The 12,969-nt window shown below is 38.2% G+C and overlaps 1 protein-coding gene across 2 annotated transcripts in view; it reads left to right on the top strand.

The window, feature by feature from the left end:
- Positions 1-4,372, top strand: part of SMAD9 (SMAD family member 9) — a 33,161-nt gene extending 28,789 nt beyond the window's left edge. For both annotated transcript variants that reach the window (XM_036745785.1, XM_036745786.1), the window contains one exon: positions 4,144-4,372. In XM_036745785.1, the coding sequence (XP_036601680.1) occupies positions 4,144-4,287 (144 nt within the window). In that variant the 3' untranslated portion in view covers positions 4,288-4,372. The remainder of the gene's footprint in view (positions 1-4,143) is intronic.
- Positions 4,373-12,969: the final 8,597 nt, after the last annotated feature.

The following is a 12,969-nucleotide window of genomic DNA, read 5'->3' as shown; positions in this document are numbered from 1 at the left end:
TCCATCAGCCAACTTAGGTTTATAGAGCATGGAAGCAAAGGCAGGTAAGGAAGGATGAATACAAGAAGGTGGCACTATTCTGTCAGAAGTGTATTAATGATAACCTAAGAATTAGCTAAGGCTGATGACAAATGCTAAGGAAAACAAAAAAGAGCTTTCCAACTAAATTAGTGGGGAAAGGAGGCCCAACAAAGAAATAGGATAACTCCCTAGGGTGGTAGTGATAACAAGTGATGCAAAGAAGGCAGAACTTAGCTCTTCTTTTGCTTCTGGTTTTTTTGTTTTTGCTGCAGGGAGGAGCATCAAAGAAAGTGTTCTTTGGATTGGAAAGGGCAGCACAAGAATGATTTCTGTGGAGTTAAAGTTCAAGATATAGAGGGAGCTAGTAAGAGAGTAACTATCTTTTCTTGATGAGTTTAGGTCACCCTAGGCCTATATAAATTACACCCTAGTATATTGAGAGAACTGGAGCATTTGATTGTTACTTATCTTGGGAAGATTATGAAGAATGAGGAGAGGTAGCACAGGACTGAAGGGTGAATATTTTCCTTATTTTCATAAATGAAAAGAGTAGAATCAGTGAACGATATGCCAGTGAGCTTAACATCAGGCCCTGGCAAAAATTTGAGAGTACATTATTAAAGGGGTGGTTTGTGAATGTTTAGAAAGTGGTAATCATTAAGTGACAGAATGACTCTGTCAAGAATGGGTGATGGCAAACTAATTTTCATTTCCTTTTTTGACACAGTTACCAGACGGTTAGATAAGGGGAATGCTACAGATAGAATTTAGGTGGATTTTATTTAGCAAAGCATTTGATGAAATCTCTTGTGTTGTCTTTGTTGACAGGATGGAGAGACGTATATTAGCTTATAGAACAGTTAAGTAAATTTGGAAGCTGGTTGAACAAATAGACTCAAGGAACAATAATTAATTATTAATATTTGCTCAGAGGGAGTGCATTGGTGATCTAGCTTGTGTGATCGAATATATTTGGCATTGAGATGAAGGCAAAGATTGTGAGCCTAACAAATGACATAAAGTTGGGCTTGATAAAGAAAGATCATAAAGGGATAGAACAATGAACCAAATCTGAAAAAGATGGTATTCAACAGAGATAAATGTAAAGACTCACAAGGAGTTCAGAAAATAAGATTTATAAGTATAAGATGGGGAAAGTGTAGGTAGACATAATTTTAATGAAAAATATGGGTCAGCAATGATGTGGCAATCAAAAAAGTTAATGCAGTCTTACACTGCAGTAAGAAAGGCAGTGAATAGAGGGCTAGAGCTGGCATCAGGAAGACTTAAGTTAAAATCCATCCTCAGATACTTGTGAGTTATATGATCTGGGCAAGTCACTGACTCTATCTGCCTCATCTTCCTCATCTGCAAAATGATGACAGGAGCAGCCAGGTGGTGCAGTGGATAGAGCACTGGGTCTGGAGAAAGGAAAACCCTTACTAGCTGTGTGACCAGGAGCAAATCACTTGACCTTGTTTGCCTCAGTTTTCTCATCTGTAAAATGAACTGGAGAAGGAAATGGCAAATCATTCCAGTATCTTTTCCAAGAACATCCCAAATAGGGCCACAAAGAGTCAGACACGACTGACAAGATGACTGCACAACAAAATGATGATGGTCGTACCAACCTCCCGGAGCTGGTGTGAGGATAAAATGAACTAATATTTGTAAATCCTAAAGCACTCTGTAAACATGGGAGGTGATAGTCACACTGTGTTCAAACCACACATGGAGTATCGTGTTTGGTTGTTGGTGTCACATTTTAGCAGTCCCTGATAAGTTAGAGGGTTTCCAGGAGTTGATCTGAATGGTGAAGGCCTAGAGGCCCTGTCGTGTGAGGATTAGTGCAAGAAACTGGGGATGTTTCACCTGCAAAGGAAAGGGAAGTGGTGATGTTAAGCGGTGTTCAAGTATCTGAAGGGTTGTCATGTGAAGACTTGTTTTGCTTAGCCTAAGAAGGCAAAGTTAGGATTAATGGGTAAAGTTAGAGGGAACCTTGGTTTGCTGTAAGGAAATGCTTCCTTTCAGCATCAGAGGTGTCCAAAAGTAGGGTGGGCTGCTTTGAGAGGTGTTGGGTTCCCTCTCACAGAGGCTAAATCATTACTTGTTGGATTACATGGCTCCTGATAAAATTTTGAACTTGGAGATTATGTAATTCTTTGACCCTTCTGTTCTCTCTCTCATGGTCCTTTTCCACTCTCTCTGTCATACTATTGAGGTAAAGTTGGGAGGTAGTTGAAGGAGTTGCCATTCTTTGAAATATTCCTTTTCCTGTTTTCATATACAAGTTTTATCTTGTCATTTTAATGCCTTTAAAAACCCTTCTTCATTCTTCAATCTCAAGAGAAATTTGAGAATAAGAAAGAAGACTTTAGTTTGTGCCAGTAAACTTTCTTAGTAAGCATCATTTTGTTAGTGGCAAAAATAAAGGAACTTACTTCATAGTCTTTGTTTTAAAGTATAAAGCACACATAGTTTTAAAGTATTTAAAAGTCCATTAACAACATGGAAACGTGCTAGCAGTTCTTACCTCCCATAGAGCCAGCAGAGGGCAGCACATTACACTTTCATAAGCCTTCACTTGTACTGTTAAAATTATTTTTTATAGTTCATTGTCTTTAGAATTAACAAGTAATATTAGTACATTGTAGTTAAGTATGCTATTATACATACTTAATAGTCTGATTTTCACAAGGTTAGCCGATGTGTTTCTCAGATATTCAGCTTTTGGATTACATAACTCAAATAATGAACTACTCATGATTGGAAAAGCAACATGTTTATAAAACACATAAAGTATCAGGCACCAGTGATTAAAGCAGCAACAACAACAACAATAAAACCAGATGGCTAAGTATGGAAAATACTTCATCATCCCTAATTAAAATCTACTAGAAATGCTGAGACTTTATCTCAACCAATGTTTTAAACCACCACCCCAAGGAATTTTTCTTTAACTGTATTATACTGATTTCAAGTAACAAAATTGACTTGCTTGACGTTTCATCATTTACCTTGCCCATATTATTGATAAACAGAGAATGGCCAAAAGGCTATCGACGAAGGAGAAACAGGGGACCTGGGTAATCTCTAAGTAGGAAAGTAAATCTTTGAAGGGTTGATCTGGCCACAACTCTGACCTTGTAACTCCAAGATTTCATTATCTGCAGGTAATAGAGGTGGCCGATGGAGGGTCAGTGGTCTTAGCGTAACAGAGGATGTCCCCAAAGTCTGAGCTAGTAAAGCTTAAAACCGAAGTAAAGCTTTGGGGGCACCCTGTATTCTTTTCCTGGTCCAGTCTAAATTTTCATGTGGTTTCTTGGACTGGACCAAGGCAGGGAATATGCAGGATCCAAGGACTGCCTCCCCGTTGGCCAGTCCATCCCCATTACATCAATAAGATTTCAAGTTTAGGGGGGTCATCTAAACCAGTGTCAAACTCACCTATATCAGCCTGAAACAGAATAAAATGTATTTGGGAAAGGTTTAACAAAATAAAAATACAACATAGATAATATTAATTTGTGGTTTTCTACATCAGTATGTGGCCAACAGGGATCTATTTCTGTTTGAGTTTGACACCACTAATCTAAATCTACTCCCTCAAATAATCTTTGCTTTACTTATTTAACAACTCTTTGTTTAGTACTAAGTATCTAGCCCAATGCCTGGAATATAGTAAGTGCTTAATAAATGTTTATTATTTGATTGCAACTATATACTGATTTGTTAGGTTTGAAAAGGGATACAAATAAGTGCAAAATATGTTTCTCTGCTCCAGAAGCTTACAGTTCATAAGCCCATGGGCCTAAAGCAGGAAGGAACCTACAAGGACTTTTTTACAACTGAGGAAATAGAAGCCCAATAACCCAAGATCACTCAGGTGGCAAAGATAAGATCTGAACTCATATCCTCTGACTTAAAAATCTATTGCTTTTTCCATTGCACCATGATCTCCATGTTGGTGGGAGTGGGGATGTTTGAGAGGAATCTGTCAGCATCTGAATTTAGAATAGAGACCACAAGGCAAGATGATATAGAGAAAAGAATGTTCTATATAAATACCAGCCAATGGTCAAATCAGAAATAATCACCTTTCTTCATACTTCTGGTTTTCAGGGCTGGGGAGCTGAATACCACCGTCAAGATGTCACCAGCACCCCCTGCTGGATTGAGATTCATCTTCATGGACCATTGCAGTGGCTGGACAAAGTTCTGACACAAATGGGTTCACCACACAACCCAATTTCTTCAGTATCTTAACAGTGATCTCTAAAGCTATTCTTCTAATAGAATAGATGCTCTATTGCAGGCAGTGACTTATATCATTTCATATTTGCAATTAACTGAAGTTTCTAAATATATATGTAAATACAAATGATATACTAGCCATATTTTTGTTCACAATCTGTTTTGTGCTTTCAAATTAGAAGGATGCCAATACAATGAGATTAGAAAGTCAGATTTATTGTGTCTGTGCTATGTTAAGAAGCAGCTTTTGTCAGAGGAAAAATGAGGGACGTTGTGTCAATAGCTTTTGTAGGATATTGCTAGAATAAGAAAAGCAGCTGCTGTCTGTCATATTATTGCAAGACACTGGGAGTATTCTGGGTCAGTGGAATATTTTAAACTGTTTATACAGAAAATATATGTACTAGCAGCACCCAGGCAAATAACATTTTCAAATAAAACAAAAAACCCAAGCCCACATATTTTAAAATGATTCCACCATTATTGCTATTGGCAAGAACAAATCAAGCACATAAAATGAATTTTACAAGATAAGTCACATAGACATCTTTTGTTTCTGAAATTTAACTTCCCATAACTAGGCTATTCTGCTGATATTAATGGTACATTTTAAAAAGAATTTAAGTTGCGATGGGAAAAGAGACAGAACTGTGAAGTTTAGAGTTATGTTCTATTGTAGTCCATTATGGTAAAGTTTCTTCCCTAAGAAGAAACTGCTAATAGAAGAAATGGCAGAAAAATCAGTTGCTAAGAACATGGTATAGCTTGGGTAATATTAATAATAACTCATTTATATAGCACTTTATCATTTACAAGGTACTTTTCTCACAATAACACTGTGTGGTAGTTAGCAAAAGTGTGCCCAGTTCACAGGTAAGGCATGAAGGCTCAGAAATAAGTGATTTGTCAAGGGATCAGATGGGATTTGGCTCTAGAAACCATCTTCCGCCTGGGAAATCCCTTCTTCATGTGTCTGTGTGTATTTGTGCCAGGTCATCTTTGTATATCTTGCCACTGGGAGTGAATAGCAGTTGTCATGGGAGCTAGGCCCAAAAAGAAGGTCTGTACTTCCACTGCCATGTACAGCCTCTAGAAGGCCATCCTTTTGTCCTGATCTAGTTGTAAGGCAGGAAGGCCCTCTGGACTGACTTGCCTACTGCTCAGCCCTACTTTAGCTGCGGCCTCTATCTCTTGCCATGACGCCTAAAAACTCCACCAAAAAAATGTTAATCACTTCTGAGTTCCCTTAAATTCTTATAGGATGGGGTGCTGAGCAATGGAAGATCTTTTAAAAACTGTACACCACAGAAAGCTCTCACTTTCTAAGTGTAAAAATAAAGAATATTTAAAACTTCAGTGCACATTATGAAAAAAAGAGCACCCACTAAGCACTGCATCATCTTGGAAATATTTTTCACAAACACTTAAAAATTATATTATTTCAGAACTAGAAGGAACCTTAGAAATCTTCTAGTTTAATTTCCTCATTCTACAGATATGGTATGGCCAGAAAAGTGAATTGCCTAAGGTCACATAGCCAGCAAGTAAGAGAACCAGGATTTGAACCCAGATTTTCCAACGTTGTTTAATAATCTTCTCACCATACTGTGCTGCCTCCATTGGTAATATTTTTTAACCAAAGACCACTGAGTCCTGCCGTATCATTCAGTTGTTTACCCATTTATGCTATTATGCTGGTGGAGCTACTCTCTCCTGCCCCGTCTCCTACCCCCTCCATTATTCCTTTATCTAATAGTAACACTGATGACAGATTAACAGCCAAGGTCACTTCAGATTTACAAAGTGCTAGACATACTCTCTCACTTGGTCCTTTCCCCAGCACTGTGGGTACTCAGGAAGGGCATATGTATTGTCTCCATTTTACAGGCAAGGAAACTGAGGTTCAGAGTGATTAAATGACTGGTTCAAGGCTGTGAAACCAGCATGTGGCAGAATTGGGCATGAACCCAAGTATTCCTGACCCCAGCACTCTTTCAGCTTCATGCTAATTGGACATCATATTTTCAAGGAACTAATTACAGACATTAGGCAGGCAGGATATGCCTGTAAGGATACTTCCATCAGCAGGCTGTTTTATCCAAACTGTTTCAACAGTAACGCACAAGGGAATTAAGTGCTAGTAAATCAAGGGTCCTTCACTCTTTTTGTGTGTCATGGACCCCAGTGGCAGCCTGGTGAAGCTGAAGGACCCTATGTCAGAAACATGTTTTAACATTCATAAGATAAAATATACAGGATTGCAAAAGAAACCAATTATGTTGAAATAGATATATTAAATATATTTTTAAAGTTCAAAGATATCAGCCCCTGTAGTAAATTATATTAAAAATAAGTGACATATACAGTATATATGTGTGCATATACATATATATATATATAATCTCATTATGTATGCAGTAAACTTTATCATTTAATAAGGATAATGCTGTTTGAAATCTACTGCATCAATTAAATCTTTTTACATTGAAACTAGGCTTCTATTTTACTGTTTAGTCAACTAAGGAAAACTGTTTGAAAAGTAATCTTCCTATTTTGAAACACTAAAATAATCATTTTATTTAAAAAACCCAATATAATATTCACTCCCCTTTCCTTCATTTTTTTTTGTATTTTTGGGGAATTCTATTTCCAATATTTTGGGATTCTACTAAATAAGTACAGCCATGCCACTCATATAAATGCCCTTACACAGATAAATCATTAAACTTGTACTATAAGAAGCAGAGCAATTAACTTGAACCGGCTACTTATAGCTGTCTATTTTTAAATATTTTGGCTTTCATGTAGTTATCTAGTACTATACACTAATATAGCACTTTCCAGCTTACAAAGCACTTTTCTCACTATAATCCAATGAGGCAGATAGTATGAATTATTTTTCCCCACCTGAGCTAGATGGTGCAGTGGATAGAGCACTAGGTCTTGAGTCAGGAAGACCCGAGTTCAGTACGGCTTCAGACACTCACTAGCTGTGTGACCCTGGGCCAGTCACTTAACCGAGTTTGCTGCAGCTTCCTCATCTGTAAAATGAGCTGGAGAAGGAAATGGCAAACTAGTTCAGTATCTTTGCCAAGGAAACCCCAAATGGGGCCATGAAGAGTCAGACACAACTGAAATGACTAAACAATGACGACTAGATAAAGACACGGAGATTCAGAGTGGTTAAATAATTTCTCCGAGGTCTCACAACTAGTAAGGTACAGAGTCACTGCTTGAACTGAAGACTTCTGTGTCTGGGCTTCAGTGTTCTTTCTATGACATAAAAAGGACATGCCATTTTTAGAAACTTTCACAAAAATATGCCAAAGATCTGTGGGACTGAACCTGAGGGAGGCAGTATGGAAAGCTGCAGTGGAAAAGTCACAATATTTGGAGCCAAAGGCTCCACTTTCAAATCTCAATTCTGCTGCTTTGTTTTTGTGTGATTTTACTTCTCGGGATCTGATCTCAGTTTTCTCATCAATAAAATGGGGGAGGGGGTAGAACAGATGAGCTAAAAGGTCCTTTCCAGCTCTAGATCCCACAGCTTCTTCAGCAAAGAAATGAGATTACTAAATTGGTATTTAAAGGGTTTGAAATTCCATCTAGTCACTTTTGGCCATCAATCAGGATGGATGAGAAATACAGAATATTCAATAGTTTTTGCTGCCCAGTGATTATAAATCAGCATTTGATATTTGACCTCAAATAAAATTCACAATGCCATCCTTTCAAATGAGGCTGCTCCCAAAATGTAATAACCACTCTTAGAGGGGCACCCACCAAAGGTAGGTTTTGTAGATTGCCATTTTAAGAATTTCTATGAATCCGTAATTCAGAATAAGCTTCAGGTTGCTATGGAAAAACAACACGTACTAAGAGAGAATAATGGCATTTTGACCTGCTCACAGCACCCAGAGTGTTTATCCTGTGGTGCAAGTCAGTTATTTTCCTGTTAAGAAATTGGGATGAAGTATTTGTTTGAGGTAGGTGATATTTTAATAATTGCCAGTTGCTTTGGAACTGTTAAAGTGCCACTTTTAAACACAGTTGCTCTCAGCTTTTATGCTTATTGTAAATCACAGAAAATCCGTTAACCAAGAATGTAGAATTCCTTGTATTTTTAGTGTCTTAAAAAACTGGTTGTTCTCATAGCCAAAAAAAAAAAATAGATGAAAACATGCAATGGTCCTTGTAGAACCTTTCAGTTAGGCCAGTGTTGTTGGCATTTCTGTGTCACTGGGACTGTGTCCCTAGAATTTACTACACATATACTGGTTGAACTAGAAACTAACCATCATGCCAAATTCATCTTTCCTAACAATATTCAAACAGTTAAACTTGATGACAAGAGGAGGTGATCCTGTCCAATGCTGTGTAAGTTAAAATTAATGCCAAAACCTGAAAAGCTGTTTCCATTTAGGTATACTAGAACCCTTGGCTGTAGCAGCTAGGTGTAGCTGGCCTTCTAAGTGCATATGTGATCTGTCGATCTGATAGTTTATGAATAAAGAATATTGTACCTCTATGTTTCCTGATTTCTTTTGTTCCCATTCTTACTGAAAGCACTCTCTGCCAAGCAATTGGATAAAATATTCAATGCCAAATGACGATGAAACCACCCTTTTATAGAAATGAGGTCAGAATTATAATAGCAAATGTAAAATGGTATTACAGTTGTATAAGGCTAGGATCATGGATTTAGAGCTGAAGTAGACCTTAGAGATCATCTGGTCCAACTTCATTTTACAGCTAAGGAAACTGAGGACCTTGATTTATTCATCCAAGGTCATAGGAAGCAGGAGAGTTGAGATTCAAACCCAGGACCTGTGACTTCAATTTCATCTTGCTCTTTTTGTTGCATGGTTCTGCCTCCAATTATCGATCAGATATCTTAAATGGTTTATATACCAGTTTATTGCTCTATGTTAATAATCATGAAAGTTTATGTGAAAAAGTGTTGAGGAAAAGTAATATATTTGAATAAAATGGTAATTATTCTTTCATATTCATACCTTTTTCTAGTTTGAAAAAAGGGATAAATATTCCGAAAGATTTCTAGAAGAAATTTCAGCCTCTTTTCAGTTGCTTTCTAAGGGCAAGATCTTTGTCTTACTATTTTTAGTTTTCCCAAGAAAGCCTAGCAGAGTACCTTAGGCATAATAGTAAATATTTGTCAATTGTTCATTTTGCCACTGACATTCAAAGTTTAGTATAAAGTTCAGTATCATAATGCTTACACTTCAGTATTTCAATGGATCTGTTATTTCATGGATAAAGTTACTCCCTGTAACAACAATGTGGCTAGCAGCTGCCATGGGGGCGTAAGACCAATAACACCAGCACACAGGAGGGCTGCTAGCACAGGTTCTTTGATCTGCTTTTCTAAGGAAAGCAACTTTCAAGGGGTTAACAATCTCACTTTAAACATACATATATATATATTCCCCCCTGAACTAAGGTGAATGATATATATACATATATATCATTCACCTTAGTTCAGGGGGGAAAAGCCAGCACCCTGAACCTCAGACAAAATACAAACAGAAATTGCAAGCAGAAATTATATAAACAGAGCAAACACACAGAGAAATCTACAGACAGGCCTCTAGCTGTCTGACCAGGGAATTACATAGTTACCAGAGAGAGAGGCACGAATATCTGGGTTTTCAAAGCCGGGGGGTGGGGGGGGGGGCCTCCAATGGCTACCCAGAGTCTCATCCGGCCAAATCACCAACACTCTTCCAAAGAGTGTGCCCCCAAAGGCAAAACGCTAACCTCTGAGTTTATATATACTTCTTCAGGGTCAAAGGGCATCACAACCATGCTACTCAAACCCACATGACTTAGACCTTGTGAATTAAATGCTTGCTCAGGGTCAGAGGGCATCACAACCATAGGACTCAAACCCATGTGAACCAGGCTTTCCCTGGACATAAGCAGGTCATCAAAGACTCCCGATTAAGTGCTGAGAAGCACTCCAAAACAAAGACAACAAAAAGTTCACTTTGCTTGCCATTACATTTGAAAAGCAAAACTCATCAAAGGTACTTGATTACCTCAGCATTCTAAAAGAGAAAACAAAAAAGCCCCACCCTAATTACCATAACACTCCCTCAAGCAGTTGTGAGAACAATGCATTCATATGCACGTTCTGTAAATCCTCCATAAAGGATATGCTCAATGTGCTGAAGGACTTCCTCTAGACCTTTTAAAAGTAGGTACTAGGACAATATTTAAACTGTCATCCTTAACTCTTATTCTCACTGGCGCATATATGTGTGTGCGTGTGTGTGTGTGTGTGTGTGTGTGTGTATACACATACATACACACACTGCATACTATCTTTTATAGCACTATTTGTAAACAGCTCATCATTAATAACATGCTACAGGCTACCCACACCAACTATAAGCCTCTCCATTACCCTCGGCATCACCTCCGGTATTTTCTTTGGAGATTATGGTGTCCATCCTTTCCAGCCATATAGCATCACTGGGAGAATATTGATGTTAAAATGATGGGTTTTCATGTCAGAGGACAGCATGGGACTACTGAAAGCTCTCTGCAAGTTTGCAAGTGCATTCTAGCCCATTCTCTTCTTCCTATTCCCAGCTTATTGCTCATCTGCTGTATTTATTCCAGGTATATTGATGGACTAGCTCAATGGTCTGTCCATATAACTGCCTATTATAATCTGGGCAACAGGCATTCTTCATCCATTTTGGTTCTTTTGAGTAGTTATTAATTTCACTGTGAGAAGGCCCTGTAGAATTATGGGGTTTGATGCAATCAAAACATGTCATTCACAAGCAACAACACGTAGAGCAGTGGTTTTTAAACTCTTTGGTCTCAGGACTGATTCAAACTCTTAAAAATTATTGAGGAGCCTGAGCGTTTGTTTACGTGGGTTTGGTTGTTCAGTCAGTCAGGTCCAACTCTTTGTGACTTCGTGGGTCATGGCATGCCAGGCCCTTCTAGCCTTCGCTATCTCTCAAAGTCTGTCCAAGTTCATGCTCATTGTTTCCATGGCATCTATCCATCTCATCCTCTGTTGTCCCCTTTTCCTTTTTTCCTTCAATCTTTCCCAACATCAGGGAACTTTCCAATGAGTTCCATTTTCTCATTATGTGGCAAAAGTATTTAAGCTTCAGCATCAGTATTTGACCTTCCAGTGAATAGCCTGGATCAATTTCAAGTATTGACTGATTTGATTTCTTTTCTGTCCAAGGGATTCTCAAAAGTCTTCTCTAGCATGGCAGTTCAAAAGTGTTGACTCTGCTGCACTCATTTTTCTTTATAGTCCAACTCTTAGAACTATACAGTGCTACTGGAAAAACCGTAGCTTTGACTCTACAGATTTCTGTTAGCAAGGTGATGTCTCTGTTTTTTAGTATGCCATCCTGATTTGCCATAGCTTTCCTTCCAATGCACAGGTATCCTCTAATTTCATGGCTGAAGTCACCATCTGCAGTGATCGTTGAGCTTAAGAACATAAAAGCTGGTACATTTCTTCTCTATTTGCTAGGAAGTGATGGGACCAGTTGCCAAGATCTTAAGTCTTTTTGATGTTAAATTTCAAGCCAGCTTTTAGTCTCCTCTTTCACCCTTAGTGTATTAGCAAGGCAATAATCACAATATAGATGATAATGGTCAGTATGCCTATGTAGTTCTGTATTGCAAAATATAAGAGACTCTCTATATAGAAGGTAGAAGTAAACCATTTATTCAGACACCAGAGAACCAGATCCCAAAACCAATTAGCCCAATTCATCATAGCAGAAAAGAAATCAGTACACAACATCACAGTAGAGAACAATTCCATTCCATAATCTCCGCACCCCCTGCTGGGGCCTTACCACCAACAATCACTGGCAGCACATGTAGCACCTGTCTGCCCTCTCCCTCAGCTCTACCCACTCTCTGAGCATTTCCTGTGGCACACTTTCATTTTCCTCTCAGCAAGTTCCACCCACCATAAGTGATGGAGGCTTCCTGTGACATAAGCAGTTCACATGGGCCTATTAATGGGTGGGAAAGATCTTCAAATTTAAATTAACATTACACTTATCAAGAGGCTTTTTAATTCCTCTTCACTTTCTGCCATCAGAGTGGCACCATCTGCATATTTGAGATTGTTGCCATTTCTCCCAGCAACCTTAATTTTGGCTTTTGATTCATCCAACCTGGCATTTTGTATGATGTACTCTGCATGTAAGTAAAATAAATAAGGTGGCAATATATAGCCTTGTCATACTCCTTTTCCAGTCTTAAACCCCCAGGTTTGTTGTGAAAATGGCAACTTAAAAGAAAAGAATAAATAAACACTAGTACAGGATGTGCAAAACTTTTTCTATGTAACAGACTACTCAGAGGATTAGAATGGACCAAATAGAAATCAATGACTCCATAAGAAATACTAGGACAAAATCACAAGACTGAAAAAAATAGAAATAAATGCAAAGGTATCACCTATCAAAAGCAACTAAAAATCAGATTATAGGATCATAGATTTAGAGCAAAAAGGACATTTGATGTCCTCTCTTCCAATCTCCTCATTTTATAGAGGAAGAAACAGGTACAAGAGGTCACTTGGCTAACATGACTGAGTTTCACAGCTGAGGCAACATTTGAACCCTGGTCTTCCTAACTCCAAATCGTATCCACTGTGCTATGCTCCCTGCCAAGGAGAGA

The sequence above is a fragment of the Trichosurus vulpecula genome, chromosome 2 (genome assembly GCF_011100635.1).
Source record: "Trichosurus vulpecula isolate mTriVul1 chromosome 2, mTriVul1.pri, whole genome shotgun sequence".
In the NCBI taxonomy this organism is placed as follows: Eukaryota; Metazoa; Chordata; class Mammalia; order Diprotodontia; family Phalangeridae; genus Trichosurus; species Trichosurus vulpecula.
The sequence above is the reverse complement of the archived record's forward strand: the minus strand, read 5'-3'. Positions and strand labels throughout refer to the sequence as shown.